This window comes from Microcebus murinus, chromosome 3 (genome assembly GCF_040939455.1).
Source record: "Microcebus murinus isolate Inina chromosome 3, M.murinus_Inina_mat1.0, whole genome shotgun sequence".
Classification (NCBI taxonomy): domain Eukaryota; kingdom Metazoa; phylum Chordata; class Mammalia; order Primates; family Cheirogaleidae; genus Microcebus; species Microcebus murinus.
This window is the reverse complement of record NC_134106.1, coordinates 15,622,640-15,642,529: the sequence shown is the minus strand read 5'-3', so window position 1 is coordinate 15,642,529 and position 19,890 is coordinate 15,622,640. Positions and strand designations below refer to the sequence as shown.

Sequence of the window (19,890 nt, the reverse complement as noted above, 5' to 3'; positions counted from 1 at the left end):
TAGGCGAATTGCACTTCTGATTGGGTCTGAGGGCTTGTCAATCGCCAAGATTTTCCAATCAGGAGCCAGGTCCGTCCCGCTTTCCGTTCTCCATTGGCGTGTGTAGAGGAAGGGAGGGGCAAGCCGAAGTCTCGCGAGAGCAGAGCTCGGCGCTCAGTGCGCAGTTGCGAAGGAGCTGGCAGAGCCCGGGCTGGGGGCGGGCTTGAAGGTTTGGTTTTGGGGGCCGTGACAGAGCTGTCTGGGTTCGACCGCTAGGCGGAAAGCGTTTGCGAAGGGCCAGGCCACGAAGGAGGCCTGCGAGATTCCCAATGGTATCAATGACTTTCAAGCGGAGCCGCAGCGACCGGTTCTACAGCACCCGGTGCTGCGGCTGTTGCCATGTCCGCACCGGGACGATCATCCTGGGGACCTGGTACATGGTAAGGGCCGGAGCGGGTAGTGCGCATGTGCGGGAAGTCGGGGAGCCCGGTTTGATATTGGGGAGGACTGAAAATGGGGTGCTGGGGGGGCGGGGACATGGAGTGGCGCATCTTTTTTAGGGCGCTGTAGCTCTGGAGGATGTCCAGGGACTTTGAGGAAGGAGATTTGTTCAGGAACCGAAGTCGGGTGTGGGCAAGAATGGGAAGATTGTTCTTTGGCAAGAATTTGGAGAGAAAAGCGGGCTTGGGTGAGGCGAGGCGTTGTGAACGAAGGGACCGAGGGTACTAGGATTTGGTGGAAATTTCTGGCAATTACCCAGTTTTGGCTCATTTTGTATTTCTGCATTCTGAAAGACTGCCTCTCCCTTCCTCCCAGCGGTGCTCCCTGGAATTTTTTCCTCTAACGAAACAATTAGGAGCGGACCTTGATAAATGGCAGCCTAGTTTCGACATTGTCTTTCTTGATGGGAAAGCGAAAGATCCAGCTGTAACCCAGTTGCTGTGTTTCCTGGATCTGGTTTTGTTACGTGTTTATGTTGTAGTAGGCGGAAAGGCCTCTGTTGGGAGTCTAAAGATTCGCTTGAGGGCAATACCAATTGCCAGGATTTACATTTGATCAGCTTTTTCCCTGGTGCAACCCCCTCCCTGCCCATTAGATGCTTTTTGTATGAGACCCGCTCTGTTTTTTAAGAGACCTTTGTAGAGGACCTACTCTATTCTGGCCACATATGCTGGTATTTCCTGGGCTCCAGATCTGTGTGATTTACAAAACTAAGTTGGTTCACTAGTAACCAATAGTACTTTGGTGATTTTTTTTTTCCTAACCACCATTTCCAGTATACGTACACATTGAAGCTGATTTGTGGCTTCTAAATATGTGATTCTGTTTAGTAGGTTTAGGTTATTATGACTTTTACTGAAGCTGTGATAAACCCCATATATTGTTGATTTGGCTACTTTCTCTAATGACCTTCTGATTGTGTGTGTGTGTGTGTGTGTATGGGAGTGACATTAGTGATATTGTGCAATTTCTGGTACTTAAGTGAACTGCAAAAGAGAGGAGAGGTTTATCTCAGACACTCTTTCCTTTCTTTGCATTTGTTACTTCCCCACCCCGTGTCTTGAAGTCATTAGTAACCATTTGGACAAACTCCAGATGAGAACCATCTTAAGTGACGCAGATAGTGTTTCATGGCCGACCCCCAGGGAACCACCTGATCTCCACATTATTCCTGATTACCTTGTTGTTTTTTACAGTCTCACTTTTTTGATGTACTTTTTAAAACAGCAAAACCTGAATGTGAGTTTGTTTGTTGGTCCTGAGTTTATTTTCATTTTCCTATACTTTCATATTCAGAAATGTCATCGTATTGGTATAATTATATCATGTTTTCCCTCAGAAACTCTTCTCTGTTCTATATTTTAACTAATCGTAAAACTGGACTTTGTTTAGTTAATGACTATAAGCTACATTTAACTTTGTTTGATTTCAGCTACATTTTACAAAAGGGCTGGGTTTTAATGTCTTTTGTTTATCCTTAGCTCTGTCTGCCATTCCCCTAAATGAATAATTCAAATCTTTAAGGTTCTTGGAACCTCTTAATCAACCCTGCCTTCTTCACCCCCAGAAGAAGGCCCTCCCTCCTACTTAGAAAAGAAGGGTCCATAAGCCTGGCATTCTTTCCTGCAAACTTCCTGTTTCTTCTTAGAGCCTTCCCTCCTTTCACTGAACAAAGGATTTCTAACTCCTGGAGAAGAAAATAACCACCGTTCCTATTTCAGCCATCCAAATGTAGTTGGCTGCATTCCTTTCCAGTCTCTCCCAGGCAGATTTTTTTATACTGTGGGCTCAGCTTGAAAATGAAAAGAATAGCAGGATAAAGTGGGAATTATAAACAGGAAACTCAAAACACAGAGAAAACTACAGTGTGGACATTCTTACAAAATAGGGAGTAAGGAGTTTACATCTGTTTCCCACTTGACGCACTTCATGCGAACATGGTTCACATATCTCTCTGAAGTCCCTGCTTTAGTTTCATAATTTTAAAAAGATGCCATAGCTGTTGAATTGCATGGACTTTTCAGGTTAGTGTAGAACATTATAAGCTGCTTAAATCAATCAATCAGTCTTAAGTCAATTTAGAGATTTATTGACCATCCACAGTGTGAAAGACTTTGGTGGACATACAAAAGGAGTAAATCACAGGAGCCGTGTGTCATTTGTCTTCAATGACAAATGACAGAAATGTCTTTTCTGCATTCCTGTTACCTGCCACTTGGCAGACTCAAATGTTCCTTGTATTACGAAGAACTTTGGGACACAGATGTAAAAATGACAGTGACAAGGGAGAAGGACAAGGTGATCAGTAATATCAGTTTAAGTACTAGGAAAAGACCATTGGTTTTGTTTATTACAACATTACTGGAGGCTTTCAAAGTCTAGCTTCAATTCAATGGCACTATAAAGACACGATTTCTTCCTAATTGAGGAGACATGTAACACTAAGAAAACAAGACCGCCTAAACCAAAATGTAGTATAATACCTTTTAACAAAGAAGACTTGCCCAAACTGCATTTTGTTGCCAGAAGCTTCTTTAGTTAGAGAAATAACATGGGGTGAGTAAGGTAGAATGGCACTTCCCTCCCTAACTACTTGTCAGGGTTCTTTCTTCCTTGATTCCTGGTGAGGCAATACTTCTCTGTGTGGGAAAACACTTATGGTTCTCTTTAGGTTACCTGGGCCAGTCTTCTGACATTATGATTCCCCCTGTGCTGTTTGGAACTTGGAGGTGCAGCTCTCCTTCCTAGGCCCAGACACTGTCAGTGACTGTATCTGATACAGTGTCATTGCTTTCTATCCATTGCTTGTACTGGTCTTGTGTTAAGATGATTGTAACAGTTTACTAAAATATTAAATGTATGGGGTTTTTTTTGTTTGTTTTTTGTTTTTAAGACAGAGTCTCACTTTGTTGCCCAGGCTAGAGTGACTGCCATGGCGTCAGCCTAGCTCACAGCAACCTCAAACTCTTGGGCTCAAGCAATCCTTCTGCCTCAGCCTCCCGAGTAGCTGGGACTACAGGCATGTGCCACCATGCCTGGCTAATTTTTTTTCTCTCTATATATATAATTTTTAGTTGGCCAATTAATTTCTTTCTATGTATAGTAGAGACGGGGTCTCGCTCTTGCTCAGGCTGGTTTCGAACTCCTGACCTTGAGCAATCTGCCTGCCTTGGCCTCCCAGAGAGCTAGGATTACAGGCGTGAACCACCGTGCCGGCCAAGTGTATGGTATTAAATAGTGCTGTGGAATATGGTGGAAGCCAGATTGGTTATTGTATGCACCAGAGGTACCAGCCATGAAGTGTTAGCCTTTGGCATGTTAGATTTGCAAGAAGCATGCCTGGTTTAATACCTGGTTAATAAGAAATTCCAGAATGAGCTCAAGCTTAATTTCTAGCATTCTTGAAATTGTTTTCTCTAATTTATTGAAGAATTTGAAGCCAAATGATTTTATGTTTCTGATGAAGTATAAGTCCAAATGTTTACTGAATGATTGAAAATGGACTTAAAAGTCCACTGCAGGAGATATCCTTCTATGGTTAATGGTGTACTGAAAGAATACATTTTGACCATTTGTAATAATTTTAGGTCATTGACTTAATGTATGGCTAAATTTTCATGAGTGTCTCAACTGTAAATAGTCCAGAGTTAGGTAGCTGGGAGAGAATCGAACAGAGGTTTTCTGAAGCTTGATTTCTTTCCAGCCTCCACCCTGACTTCCATAAGTATTGCTTGTTTATATTCAAAGTAAGTTTCCATTCTCAAATACATTGTTTTGTGCTTCTGTGCCTTTGCATATGTATTCCTTCTCCCCAAAATACTGTTCTTCCTCCAAGTCACTTTCTAAAAACTTTATTAAGAAAATTTTCATATGAAAGGAGTGAAATAGTATCAAAATCTCCCTTTTACTCATCACCCAGCTTCAACTAGTAACAGCATTTTGCCAATTCCAGATAATTTTTTCATGGTTTGCTCAAATGTTTTCATGGTGAAGCTTTCCTTCCTAGCCAGAGGGATCTGTTTTCCTCACTGTGCACGCACCTGGAAAAGTGTCTTCATATCTCTTGTATATGCTAATTTATTAAATATTACTTATTACACATTAGTATTATCATCTTTTATATTTTTCTCCCCATAACAAGATGTCCTCCTTGAGAGAGGAGGGTGATATCTTACTTTGTAAAGTGTACATGGTGGCTAACTTCCTGGAGCATTTGAGGTGTTCATTAGACATTTATTGAATGAATTGTCCAAAAAATAGTAGGAATACTCAGTTTTAATTGCACACAACAGTAAACAACAAAAACTTACATATATATTTAAGAAAATTTAAGATAGTTTTGATCTTTATAAGATGCCAGTTCTCTGCTTAGTTTTGTGCATTGGGTGCCTTGTGGGTGCCTTCTGTGTGAACCCATTTAGGGATGCCCTGAACCAAACACTCTTTTGATTATGGTCTCAGCAGATACTGGGTATGGGCAAAATAAACTGTGAGAAAACTGAAGGATAATTTTTTTAAAAGAGTCTCTTGGGATAGGTGCGGCTATGAAATGAGAAAACAAAGGGAAATTTCCCTCCCCAGGCTGAATGCTTCCATGGATCTAATACTGTTCCTTTGTAATAAGTAAAATCTAACACGTTTTCTTATTGTTGTTTACGTATATAAGATGTGTACAAGACTTTCAAAAACAATACAGACCACGTGGTTTGACCTGTTCGATTTACAGTACTACTCCCACATTGGGTGGTGTGTTCATTGCCCGTGCTCTTAACACATCTGCTGCAGTCTTTACCTCTTCCTGTTACTAGGTTTAGAAGTTAATCATTGTTTCCTTCTCTCCCCTCTCCTTTCTTTTCTTTTCAAGACAAGGTCTCACCATATTGCCCAGTCTGTCCTCAAACTCTGGAGCTCAGGTGATCCTCCCACCTCAGCTTTCCAAGTAGCTGGGATTATAGGTGTGTGCCACCTTGGCCTACCACACTAGAAGAAAAAAATTTCCCTGGGGCCACGGTGTTTTATTAAAACAAAACAATCCTTTCTAATTTGTTATTTTTTATTGTTTCCTGTATATCAGTTATGTGCAACACAATCCACGTTTTTAGAATTAAGTTGTTAATATTGTAACAATAAGAGCATCAACAAGAAAGATTTTCAGGAATCAACTGCAGGGTTTTGCTTCACAAGGCCCAGGGCTCAAAACTAGTCTAAGTTAAATACAACTCACTCACGTGGTAGTCATTGTGTTAAATTACATTTTTTGTTAACTATCTTTACTGAATTCAGTGAAGTAAAAAAACGAATCAGGAATAAATATTTGGAAGCTTGTACATAGTTGGATATTTTCAGAGAAATTTTATATTGTAAGACTATTACGTTAATTTTATGTGTTTTTTGAAACATTAAACATGTACCTTAGTAGAATTGTCAACTGTAATCAGAAGTAAGTAACCAGAGCCTCTGTATGAGCTCAATGGTGAATCTCTTAAGATCACAAGGGTGGGTTTTCCAGTCTAATGCTTTAAAATATAAGTTGGGGTTCTAATGAAGTATAGTGGCCTAATGAAATATAACTCAATGAAGATTTGAGAAGCTGAGCTTTTGGTGAAGTAGCACTGAAATTTTACAATTTTTTGGTCCTTTTGATTAGACCTATGATTTATTTTGTTAATATTCAGGGGTATGACCTGTGAAATGAAATTCGAAGCGTCAGTAGTACTGGAGGAACATAATAGTGGATGAGTCTGTGACGTATCCATGCAAGAGAAGAAAAAAGATTTTTACAAATCCTACCTGTGATAAAAATACTTAAGAAGGGAAAATTGAAACTCCCTAAATATTTTTGGCATGTCATGTCCTTCACTTATTAATTGGGTCTGCATGTTTTTCTTGACAAACCAATTTCCATACACAGAACATAAAATGTTTCAGTAGATGTATCTGATTGTTCAGTAATTAACTTATGTAATTGTTTTAGCTCATACTTATTCACCACACACACTAGCCAGAACGCACTGCAGCAAAGTGGGCAACAAAAAATCAGCCTTCAGCTGGAGATCCACCTTGCAAATAGAATTGTCCCTTGCAAGTGTCCTCAAGAGTTGAAGAACAAAGTACTTTGCCTTTGGACAATGTAAGGAAAAAGGCATGCTGCTGAACATATTTATTTAAAGTATAAACATTTTGTAGCTTTAGATAATGGTTTCTTTCGAAAAGACCTCAAAGCAAGAGTCATGGGAAAGGGGTTTTAAGTAATCATGTACTGCTGAGAAGCAGGATGTCTTAAAAACCATATTTGTAAATCAGTTTTCCCCTCTCTCACGTCAGCAAACTTAACCCAAGTTATGTAGCATTACTGAACCTAAGTTCTCCCTTCTGCAAATGGGCTTTGGTAATATTTACTTCACAGGTTGTGAGGAATAAGTGAAGTAATATGTAAATATACATTCATATGATATATTCTCAATAAATATTGGTTGAGTCTTAATTTGCTACTGTGATACTGTTTAGATCACCTAACTAGAAGACGAGGTCTGCTTGTCTAGAGAATGTTTGTGAAATGACTTCATTTGTGTTTGTGTGTGTGAAATGACTTCAAATGATAAAAAGAAAATGCGTTTCCTGTGTGTTATTTATCATTCAGGGTGGAACAGAAGAGAAGTGCATGATAGAGTTTGTTTGTGTTGATAAGGATATAATAGCCCTTGGAAGTGTCAAATGTTCAGATTTACACAAAAGGGAGGAGGACAAATTCTGTGAACTTTAGATAGGGAAGGCTAACTCCAATCCTAGGTAAGATTAACAGGACTGTTTCTCAATACTTAAAGGCAGTGGTGCCTCTGGGGATACTGCAGGAATTGGCCAGCAACTATAGGCATAACTAATTTCCTTTATAATTGGACTTACAACTCTGGTAGACTAGGAAAATTCACCATATATTTTAATGGGATTTTGGCAAGATGTTTCTTTGGACCAGATAAATAATTTTATTCAAAAGTTGCTGATTAATGGGAAGGGGCAGCCTCTGGGAGCTTTGTCCTCTGCTTTGTATTCTTTTGTTAGTGACTTAGATGGAGATACTGATTACATGCTGATCATATTTTCAAATGCAGGAAGCTGAGAGAAATAGAAAATCTTGACAGGCAGGAATAAAATAAGATAAAATTCAATTACAAATATATTAATGCCTATGCTTGGGGCTCTGAATCCAGCTGTAGAAATATAGGTGATAGCTTAGCAGGATCAAGTGTGGAAAAGAACAAGGTGTTTTAGGGAGTTACTCTCATGTGACATTCAAAAAATTTATAAAGCCAGTGCAATTTCAGGTTGCATGAAATTTATTAGCTAGCATCTGAGAACTGAGGTCCCATTGTGTTCTGACCTGGCTGATCTTACCTCATTTTAATAATATTACATGTCCATCAAAGTGGAGTATGTGTAAAGAGGAGAGCAAGGGGGAAATAGGTAGCCGGAAAACATGCTAGTTAGAGGAATGGTTTGGGAATCTGAATGTTTATTCTAGGAAAGATAATATTTGGAGGCTACCATCAGATATTAGCGGAGAACTTACTTAGAAGTGGGAGCACATTATTTCAGAAGGTAAGTCTTTTAAGCATTGAGTCTAGCTCAGGAAGAAATAGTTCTCCATTACTGGTGGGGGAAGTGCTGTGGAGGGGTTTCAGGCATCTGATGGATAAATATATTAGATGAACTGTAGCTTATTCAAACCCTGAGTTGCTGAGATTGGTATGTGAATAAATATGTGACTCTGAACATGAACAATTTGTAATGATTCCTTAGTTTTAATTTTTGTGCCATTTTATTCTAGTGTTTTGGTTTAACACAAGGTCAGGCATCTTATCTCTGAACTGGTTAATATTAAGTTTATACTTTAACTTTATGAAATATTTATTTTAAAACTATTTTCATAGTGGTATTCACATATTGTTTTATCTCAGGTAGTCTCCTACTATTTTACATCTTTGTTATTTCAAGTAAAACAATTTTAAATAAGGGAAGATATCGAAAGATTGTGCTGGAGACTGCTTCCTGATGGTATTAATGTAATTGATAGAATGTTATCTTTTACAGGTGGTGAACCTATTGATGGCAATTTTGCTGACAGTGGAGGTGACTCATCCAAACTCCATGCCAGCTGTCAATATTCAGTATGAAGTCATTGGTAATTACTATTCATCTGAGAGAATAGCTGGTATGTTTTAGTTCAAAAGAAAATATCCCCTGCTAATTTTTGTATACAGTAATGCATTGCTTAACAATGAGGATATGCACCATTAGGCAATTTTATTGTTGTGTGAACATCATAGAGCATACTTACACAAACCTAGATGGAATAGCCTACTGCACATGCAAGCTGTGTGGAATAGCCTATTGCTCCTAGGCTACAAACCTGTATAGCAGGTTACTGTTCTGAATAGTACAGGCAGTTGAACTATGGTGGTATTTGTGTATCTAAATATGTCTAAACATAGAAAGGGTACAGTATGAATAGATTATTATAATCTTGTGGGACCATCATCATATATGCAGTCCCTTATTGACTGAAAATGTTACGCAGTGCGTGACTCTATGTACACATATGCACACACTAGCTATCTAGAGAAGGGTTGATTAAATTATGCTTAAGTTATATTTCCAAAGGTTAAGTTGCATAATAAGGTTACCATAAGTTAAATTATATTTAAGTAACTCCACTTGCTGAGGCAGAAAACTATTTTGATGGGTTTTTCAAAGATACTTAGTGAGGACTACAGTAGATAATTTCTAGTCGGAAAATGTAATAGACTACCAGGTTTCTGAGAAATGTGTAATGTGTACCTTAATGCTATCAGGTACCAGGAAAGAGAAAATGAACTGTAAACCTTGAGGCCATCTGACAGGTGTCATTGGGATGGGAGATTTGCTTGTGGAGCAAATAGACTATTATATAATAGTACAATATATAATACAAATTAATTGAATATTTGGTGATGTCTTTTGCTCAGTCCTAAGTCTGTATGTATTTCTGTGTAGAGGGAGGGAGATTTGACATTAGGTTAAAAAAGTAATACTGGAACATTCACAATAAATTACCTTTTTAAACCTATTCCCTGACAGCAGTATTTTTTTATCCTTTATCTTTAAATACAGGTACAGAAAAGTTTTAGTTGAGATTTTATATAAGTTATGTAAGATACTTTTAATATGTTTGAACAGAAAATTATGCCTTAGGATTTTCAGTGCAAGCACTTTCTACATGTGTAATTTTAAATTTCACTTCAGAAAAATGTCCCCAGTTAATGTGTGTATATTATATATAATAGGTTTTTCATTCTCATGTTTTTAGATTTATTAGCTTTTATAATGAAGTTTTGAATCTCATTACATTAATGGCCTTCCATGATACATTTATAAAGGGGCGTTGGTTGTTAATTCAAACAATTCATTGTACACATTGTCCATAGGACTTTAACAGCTGTTAGTCACTTTTTCATATTTTTAAAATTTTACTTAAAGATGTAAAAATTTTAATTAACTTGCTGCTATCAGCATATTCTCTTGTCATGTCTCTCCTAAAATCGAGGTCTAGAAAAAAGATTGATGGTTATCGAGATTCTTGCAAGTCTATTAAGCTGGCTCCTGTGGCTAGAGCTGTAGGGATGAAATCATGAGTTACTGCATATTGCATGAGTATTTTAAGTGCTGTAAGAAAATCAGATGTAGTCATTATTACATTTGTATTGCTTATAATTGTGCTGAAGCCTTTACTCTTGAGAGAATATAAAAATACATAGTTCTTAGTCATATGGTAGTTTGTGTTTCTTTGGAAGTTAAAATTTGACTTTCCCACAGACCCACAGGTCAATTTCTGATCATTGATCTGATAACCAATTTTAAATAATGTGGTTTGTGATTAGGTATTTTAAATCATTTAAACAGGATATAGCAGTCAGTATATATGAAACACTTGTGTAACATATATAAACCATTTTTCAAATATGGACTTAACTATTTACACTCACTTTGGGAATGCATAAACACCAGGGGGACCCCTAGAGGAGGTTCTTCAATGTAGTGGTGGGTGGAAACCTGAGGTTTCTATCTGCACATCTAGCCATTGTATTTTGTTTGCTTTATTGATGTCATTCCAGAAGTGGATTTTCAATCTGCCACTTCATTTTTCCTTCTCTTTTGCTGCTGTTTATTGTTCCAGGGGAAGACCTTGAACTTCACTTTATTGTTTTAATACTTTAAGAAATCAAAGTAAGCATGCAGTCTTCCATATATAGAATCTTAAAAGCTGGCTATTTGAATTACAAATTTGGCTTTCAAGTTTGACAGTGCCTATCCTGTTTAATTTATATCTGAATTATTTTAAGCAGCATTTCGCATGCTGGAGCAAATAGAGCTATTCTTACTAAGTTTAGTGCCAAATACTGATGTTTATATAGCCCAGTAATGAGATTATATATAAATTTATCCAATAGTGTGAATATTCAGCAGTTACTCTAATTGTTCATCATGATTACACCTTCGATTTCTTTACCCAGAGTCACAGAATCAACTACAGATTTGAGCTAAGAAACTCAACAAGTGAGGTGTGGTTTAGTATTTTTTTTTGGAGACAGAGTCTCACTCTGTTTCCCAGGCTGGAGTGACATAGCATCAGCCTAGCTCACAGCAACTCCTGGGCTCAACTCCTGGGCTCAAGCGATCTTACTGCCTCAGCCTCCCGAGTAGCTGGCACTACAGGCATGTGCCACCATGCCCGGCTAATTTTTTCTATATATTTTTAGTTGTCCAGATAATTTCTGTTTTTAGTAGAGACGGGGTCTTGCTCTTGCTCAGGCTGGTCTCAACCTCCTGAGCTCGAGTGATCCTCCTGCCTTGGCTTCCCAGAGTGCTAGGATTACAGGCATGAGCCACCATGCCTATCCTGTGGTTTAGTATTATTTGAGATTACTGGAATGTTTTTTGAAGAAATTTGTGAACATGGATTAATGGAGAGTTGGAATAACCTGAGAAAGAGGAACAAAAAAGAAAATAGACCTGTGTGTAACAGAGAAGCCAAGGTGAAGGAAGCAGTGAGTTTTAATGTTTGGGATGTTATGGTGGGGAAGAGGGGCTAAATGGAGAACTTTGAATTTCAGGTTGTATTTTATCTAAAGCAAGAGGTGGCACCTATGGCATTCTAAGTTTAATATGTCTGTCTTTTTTTTTTTTTTTTTTTTTTTGAGACAGAGTCTTACTTTGTTGTCCAGGCTAGAGTGAGTGCCGTGGCATCAGCCTAGCTCACAGCAACCTCAAGCTCCTGGGCTCAAACAATCCTTCTGCCTCAGCCTCCCGAGTAGCTGGGACTACAGGCATGCGCCACCATGCCCAGCTAATTTTTTCTATATGTATTAGTTGGCCAATTAATTTCTTTCTATTTATAGTAGAGATGGGGGTCTCACTCTTGCTCAGGCTGGTTTCGAACTCCTGACCTCGAGCAATCCTCCCGCCTTGGCCTCCAGAGTGCTAGGATTACAGGCGTGAGCCACCGTGCCCGGCCGCTACATCTGTCTTTTAAGCAAATACCAGCCTTCCCTTCCAGTTGAATCCTAGTCATCTCACAAGACCCAACTTGTGTCAGTCATTTCGTTTGTATTTTTTCCTACATCTCCAGGCAAAGCTAATTGTGCCTCTGTTGTGACATGCAAAACATTGGATTATAATTACCTGTTTGCACATCTTCAGACTCTTGGACTCATAAGGGCTTAGGGACCTGTCTCTAGCAGAGTGCATGGTTCATGTGTCATCCTAAACAAATGTCATTCGATTATTATAACAATTTAACAAATAAGAGCTTTGCATACATTTCTTAAGGTTTATTACTTAATGCTGAAACTAAGGTATTTTTTTTTCTCTAGACCTTAGATCTTTTTATAGCCAATTTTGAAAATATTTAAATATTTTTAAGCTAACTTTAAAACTTTTTTTTTGTAAAGTTTTGTTCTTTTCGTTTTGTAAGTAGCTTAATTAGATTTTTGTTTTTGTTTTAGATAATGCCTGTGTTCTTTTTGCCGTCTCTGTTCTTATGTTTATAATCAGTTCAATGCTGGTATATGGAGCAATCTCTGTAAGTATCCTATATTTTCAACTTTTTGAGTTTGACCATTACTGAATGGTACTTAGTAATTTCAGATAATGATATAATGTTGTGGTTATTTTTTCTACAGTATCAAGTGGGTTGGCTGATTCCATTCTTCTGTTACCGGCTTTTTGACTTCGTTCTCAGTTGCCTGGTTGCTATCAGTTCTCTCACTTATTTGCCAAGAATCAAAGAATATCTGGATCAATTAGTAAGTGTGTGTGTACTAATTAAACTTTTTTCATTTTAAGTAAAATATTAAAGTTCCAAGTCAGCCTTAGGTACTATTTTTAATGACCTCACTTTTTAAAGTGTCTTAAAGTAATTATATCTGCTCTTTTAACTACAGTATCAGAACCTAAAGATGAAGAATATCATGGAACTAGTAGCTCAGTTTTTGTTTTTCAGTATAGCACAGGCATAATTATTTGAGTGCCTACTCTGTCTTTAGCGCTGTGCTAGGCACTATTGGTGAGTGGTGTAGATAGATAGCTTGCCTGTCTTTAGGGAGCAAACAATATATTTAGGGAGTCAGGATATATGGAGACGTCTGTGATAACACACTTGAGCTGTCACACGGCAATAGTTAATAAGGAACTTAGATGGCTGCCATATAATGGAGGGGTCAGGGAACACTCTGGGCTGAAGTGGCCAAGGAAAGCTTCATGCAGGTGGTCTGGAAGGGAGGTATGGGGTCCAGAAAGCTGGAATGAACCTTCGTTCATTTCCAAAATACTATCTTTTAGAACTTTTTCTCTCTACCTCATATCCTGCCTAGTTTGTTTTGCACACCACCAAATTTATTGTTCATTTACTCAAAACGTGTTGGTTACTCTTATGTTCAGGGCACTCTGGTAGGTCAGAGATATGTCAGTGGAACTTAATTTCTAGTGAAGGAATCAGAAAATAGACTAAAATGCAATTGTGGGCTACTATGGGAGTGCATATCACATGGGTACTGGACCTCGGTTGGGAAGTGAGGTTTGGATTATACTCAGGATTTCGAATAAGAATTAAGAGAGGGAAACTGTGGGAAACAGCTTTCCAGGTAAGAGAGAGACCTGGAGACAGGAGCATGGTATAGTCAGGGAACTAACAGATGGCCATGGTGGCTGGCACACAGGGAGAGCCTGTTGGCTGGGGCAGTGGTGGTTCAAAGCTTCTTAAACACTGCTTTCTACTCATGTCATTTCTTTTTTTTTTTCTTTTTTTTTAGACAGAGTCTTACTCTTTCCCGGGCTAGAGTGCTGTGGCGTCAGCCTAGCTCACAGCAATCTCCAATTTCTGGGCTCAAGCAATCCTCCCGCCTCAGCTTCCCAAGTAGCTGGGACTACAGGCATGTGCCACCATGCCCAGCTAATTTTTTTAATATATTTTTAGTTGTCCAGATAATTTCTTTCTATTTTTAGTAGAGATGGGGTCCTACTCTTGCTCAGGCTGGTCTTGAACTCCTGACCTTGAGCCATCCCCCTGCCTCCACCTCTCAGGGTGCTAGGATTACAGGCATGAGCCCCCTCGCCCAGCCTACTTATGTCATTTCTGGCTGAAAAATCACAAGTGCTTCCCTGCCTTCTGAATAAAATCCCTATCATAGCATACTCCCATGAGCTAGTCCCATTTCGTGTGTGTCCTTTTTTTTGCAAATGAAGACTAAAAAGTCTTTTTCTAAGGAGACATTTGGCTAGGATTTGGGGAGTGAGTGGTGTATGGCAGGTACTTTTTCTTTTTTTCTATTTTTTTTGTCTTTTGGGATTTCTATTTGTGCTGCTTTTTTTTATCAAAATGTACTTATGTAGGCCTTTGTCATTTCCACTAAAATAGATATAAGCTAAAAAAAAACAATTAGATGAGCTTTATAGAAAAGAACAACAAAATGAATTTATTCCTTTTGCAGACCCCATTGTTTTATTCCCTCTGTTTTATTCACTTAGTTCTTCAGATTGTAAGATACTTCCTGTGCTGGCCAGCTTTTTTTTTTTTTTTTTTTTTTTGAGACAGAGTCTCACTCTGTTGCCCGGCTAGAATGCTGTGGCTTCAGCCTAGCTCACAGCAACCTCAAACTCCCGGGACTCAAGTGATCCTCCTGCCTCAGCCTCCCAAGTAGCTGGGACTACAGGCATGCGCCACCATGCCCGGCTAATTTTTTCTATATATATTAGTTGGCCAATTAATTTCTTTCTATTTTTAGTAGAGACGGGGTCTCGCTCTTGCTCAGGCTGGTTTTGAACTCCTGACTTTGAGCAATCCGCCTGCCTTGGCCTCCCAGAGTACTAGGATTACAGGCGTGAGCCACCACACCTGGCCTGGCCTGCTTTTAAATCCTAAATTTTTCATTTATAATGCTCTTCTCTCTGAACTTACTCATTGCCTTGTACACAGTCAGGGCTGAATAAATATTTAAATGAATACAGCTGATCCTAAACCTCATAATGTTGCAGTGCCTTCTTTTTGCCCCTGTCAAGAGTTGACCCCAGTGATTGGCTTTTAGAAAAGTAATTTTCCCCATGTAGGACTAAGTGGCCTATAGAGCTTAGAACTCAGCACCTCCTGACTTAACTGACTCCGTGACCCAGGAACAAACCTGGGGTCCCTTACTGGAGATAGTGTTTTTCCAAAGACCAGAAAGATGGAAAATAGTAAAAAGTAAAGAGAAAATGAGCTCAGTTTAGACTCTGAGGAGTATTGTGGGTTTTCAAACAAGTATATTTTAAGTGATTATAGCGTGTATTAATAGTGATGAAGCTTAAAAGCACTTTGAATTCTATTTTATACATTTTTATTAGAATATCACTTCTGACTTTGGTGCCCTTTGTTTGTATTCTTAAAATGCTCTCTAGGTTATTACCAAGTGCAAATGCGGCAGCTGAGTTGTAAATGTGTGTGTTTTTTTAATAGCCCGATTTTCCCTACAAAGATGACCTCCTGGCATTGGACTCCAGCTGCCTCCTGTTCATTGTTCTTGTGTTCTTTGCCTTATTCATCATTTTTAAGGTATGTTGCTGACTAAATCTTTAGGGACTAGTAGGAGTGACACTGTCCATAAGGCAAACTAGATTGAGGACTTTTGGTGACAGTATTTATTCTGGTACATCAGTGGAGAGAGCATCTAGAGAATGTCCTTAGTCTTGTTTCCAAGGAATGGTTGGAAGTGTCGGGATCCTTCCCTAAGTATAAGGAACATCTTTATGTTTTTGCAAGTGGTTCATAATTTGTATTGAAATCTGTTTTAATTTGGAATGTTCAGAAACCCAGAAGAATTGAAACCCCAATTCTGGTTTCTCTGTAAAATGTTGGTAATAAAATTTGTGACATTTAAATGAGAATGGATAGGGAAAGGGCCTGGACTGTTAGGTCCACATAGGGTCACTTCCCTTATCCACAGACAGGATGTGGGCATGCTGTGTAAGCCACTGCATTTTAGAGCAGTCTGTCTGTTGAGTTTCTGGCAGATGTAAATTTTGTTTGTATTCTTTCAGGCTTATCTGATTAACTGTGTTTGGAACTGCTATAAATACATCAACAACAGAAATGTGCCAGAGATTGCTGTGTACCCTGCCTTTGAAGCACCTCCTCAGGTTAGCTACTGTTTAATCCAGTAAAGTGTCACTAGCCATTATTGATTGTTCCAAGAGAAGAACTTGGAGCTTGACTTTATCTTCTGTGCTGTAACTGTGGTATGGGACACGAACAGCTTAAATCCACAGGATTCAGCATTTCGTAGTTGAAATCCTGAATACATGAGGCTATAGGCACTCTGCACTACTTGATCTCATCCAGCTTGGTTGTTAGGTTTATTAGTGGTTCTCACAAGTGTTGTGTCTGTGGGGGAGATAAGACAGAATACAGCTATGCTAGGCTCATGTAGCTTCTGGGGCTTTGGGGGGTTGGAGGAGAGTGCCATTGACTGAAACTCGTGATGTTTTTTAAAAGCATCTATATGATCCATATGGGGAGCTGAGCTGTCTAGGGGAGATGAATGCAGTGGGTTCTGTGAGTCTGTTGGGGAGGCCTACCTCCTGGAGCCCTCAAATTTTTGCTGTAGGCTAGAGTGCCACTCCACCACATTGGTGTGCCTGTTACCCTACAGGCACATGATACAAGTTCATGACTACAAGCAGATTCAGATGAAATTCAGGATCCAGCATCTCATTGGAGGCTTCCGATAGCAAATATTTAACCCCTGAGATGTAATTGGCACTAGTACTTTATCAGTCACATTGGAATGACAGGAGAGCAGTGGCACATACTGTCTGTCAGAGAATCCTTGTAGCCTCGGGGTTTGTCCAGAAGCAGAATTCTGCCTGCTTGTTCCCTCTCTCCCAGCCATCTCATCCATCTCTAGCAATCTGGGTAAAGTTCCAGGTTATTCAGGCATCTACTCTCAGGAACTTTTTAGCTAACAGTTTATTTGGTTCTTCTTTATAGATTTGTATATCCCTATTTAGGGCATAAAATATGAAATTTGAATTATTCCCAAAAGTATTTAAAAAGAGAATTAAGTCTAATACTTTTTCTTTCTTCAGTATGTTTTGCCAACCTATGAAATGGCTGTGAAGATGCCTGAAAAAGAACCACCGCCTCCTTATCTACCTGCCTGAAGAAATTCTGCCTTTGACAATAAATGCTATACCAGCTTTTTGTCTTGTTTATTTTACGGAATGCTGCAGTACAGGGCTCTTCAGACTTTGATATAAAATACATTGTCTTTTGTTTAAGCATTCATTTTCAAACACTAAGGAACTTTTTTGACATCTACTAAGTCTTTTTTGTTGTTTTATATTTTATTAGTTTTTGAAGACAATCTAGGTTAAGCGAGAGCAAAGCACCATTGTTTGCCTTTAATTGGGGGTGGGAAGGGAAACGAGGGTATTCTCCACGTTTTCTTTTTTAACTTTGCACTTTCTTTATATAATAGTGTGCTCTGGATACTTTCAGGAAGAATGAATTAAATGTTCAGGGTGAGTGAGTTGCATATAAGATCTGAAGTTTTCAACTATGGAAACAGGAAAAATGTATGACGTTTTGACTGTGGATGAAATGGTTGCATGTTTCTAACATGTATGTTTCCATCTTTGTGGTAAAACGCTTTAATAAATCCCTTAAACAGTAAACTCTTGTCATTTTTTTAATTTATTACTTTTTTCTTTAAGATAAAGCCTAATGTTTTCCATTATAGTATATTGAGACTGCCAGGGTTTTTTGTTAATAGTAAGAATACAGTCACCCCTCTGTATCCATGTGTTTTGTATCCATGGATTCAACCAACCATGAATTGAACATAATCAGGAAAAAAAACTGGATGGTTACGTCTATACTGAACATGTACAGACTTTTTTTTCTCATTAATATTCCCTAAACAGTACTGTAAAACTGTTTACATAGCATTTACGTTGTGTTAGATATTATAAGTAATCAAGAGGTGATTTAAAGTATATGGGAGGATATGTGTAAGCTCTGTCTATACACCATTTTATATAAGGGACTGGAGTTTCCCCCACAGAACAAGACGATGACTGTACATTGCTAGACTTTTAATTAGAAATCATTTCCTTAATTCAGTAATTCATATTTAAAGTTATGGTGAAGATATTAATATATCAGAAATTTATATTGGTGATTTGATAGAACAATTATATGATTAGTGCAGCAAGCTATGTTTACGTGTTGTGATTATTTGGTTAGGCACAAAACTCATCAAGAATAATTCAAATTAAAATGCATCAATTGACTACAAGAGGGGAACCAAATAAGTCTAGGGATCTAGTGAATAAGTCTAGAGATCTTATGTACAGCATAGGTCTATAGTTAATATACTGAAAATTTGCTAAGAGGAGATTTTGGTTGCTCTTACCAAAAAAAGTATGGAAGGTAATGGGTAGGTTAATTTCTTTAACTGTGTTAATCATTTCTCTGTGGATATGTATATCAGAACAGCATGTCGTATACCTTAAATATGTACAATTTTAAAGGGGGGGGACCAAAAAGGAAGCAGAAGCAAACTGCAGTTTTATAGGCACAACAATTTAAATTTTGTCTTGAACATATTCCACCTTGCATCTTGCTAAGAATAGCAGTGGTGGCTTTGTACACACCATGTGGGCACATGGGTGTACTTAACACATCTTTCAAAGGCAGAGCAGAATTGTTTGGCTGCAAACTCACTTTTGTGAATACCTAAAACCACCACCATCTCTGAATGAAAAAGTGTAAGCTTTATATTTAGAAAAGGAGCATAATATCTAGGATTACACTTACAATAGTGGAAGATGTTTTACTGATCTATGTTTTTATTTCAGAATTCTTCTGTGGGCTAGGTCTCTGTTTCTTTATAAAAACCAAAAAGGAAGTTTCCTAATCCATCAAGTTTTCTTTGTTATTATTGATTTAATTCTATGTTGAACCATGCTGAGCAATATTTAGGTACTAACCAAGCTACTATTAGTCTTTTGCTACTCTTGTGATTTTGTGAAATGTTTGAACACATCGGGACCCTAACCTGGCGGGGCTCAAAGGAGTTTGCCCACACCCAAGGACAAGCTCACAGGCCTGATGCTTGGCCGTCAGGGTCTCTAATACTACTTCATTTGAAGCAGGTTTGTCTTTTGGAAAAAGACACAAGTCATAGACTTAAAATAGAGCAGTCACAATGTGTTAATCATTTCTTCCAAGGAAGGGGAAAAGTTTATGTCTGTTAGGGTGTCATTTTTTCAGTAGAGGGAAATCTGTTTTCAGGACAGTTAATATCCTATAAAATATACTGAAGTATTTACCCTAAAGAGTTAATTTTTCCCTCTGCTAGGGCTAGAGAAAAATTTTAGTAGATTATTTTGTATATTTGAGTCTCAAATCGGAAGATAAGTGTTTAAATGTTTGGCCTTGTTTTTAAAATATGAAGCAACTTCACCTTGAGTGAGTAGCTCCTAAATTTCACCATTCTTACTGCTGAATTACAATACTCCTCCTGAGATATTGATGCCCTCTTAAGTCACACAGTCTTGTTACCCTTTCTAATTTCTGTTTTGGCTTTTAGCTTTCAACATTGCTGACTACCCAACCTTAAAAATCACTGTTCTCTACAGATTCAATGCAATCTCTATCAAAATCCCAGTGGCATTTTCTTTTTAGCAGAAATAGAAAAAATCCTAAAATTTATACAGAACTGTTAAAGACCTTGAATGGCCAAGTCAGTCTTGAGAACAAAGGTAGAGGCATCACACTTCCTGATTTCAGTATGTATTACAAAGCTACAGTAACAAAACTGTATAGTACTGGTGTAAAGACAG

At 38.3% G+C, this 19,890-nt stretch overlaps 1 protein-coding gene across 1 annotated transcript; it reads left to right on the top strand.

Annotated features, from left to right (window-relative positions):
* The first annotated feature begins 132 nt into the window (after positions 1-132).
* LAPTM4A (lysosomal protein transmembrane 4 alpha) lies at positions 133-17,718 on the top strand. Its single transcript, XM_012787729.3, has 7 exons — positions 133-419; positions 8,569-8,689; positions 12,519-12,595; positions 12,696-12,818; positions 15,503-15,598; positions 16,084-16,182; positions 17,131-17,718. The coding sequence occupies exons 1-7, from the start codon at positions 309-311 to the stop codon at positions 17,203-17,205; spliced, it is 702 nt and encodes a 233-aa protein (XP_012643183.1). The 5' UTR covers positions 133-308; the 3' UTR covers positions 17,206-17,718.
* The last annotated feature ends 2,172 nt before the right edge of the window (positions 17,719-19,890 follow it).

Bases quoted from the DNA above. Each gene is read 5' to 3' on its own strand.
- LAPTM4A (XM_012787729.3), top strand. From the start codon at position 309: ATGGTATCAATGACTTTCAAGCGGAGCCGCAGCGACCGGTTCTACAGC. The intron at 420-8,568 runs GTAAGGGCCGGA...TATCTTTTACAG, and splicing joins TCCTGGGGACCTGGTACATG to GTGGTGAACCTATTGATGGC. The intron at 12,819-15,502 runs GTAAGTGTGTGT...TTTTTTTAATAG, and splicing joins AAGAATATCTGGATCAATTA to CCCGATTTTCCCTACAAAGA.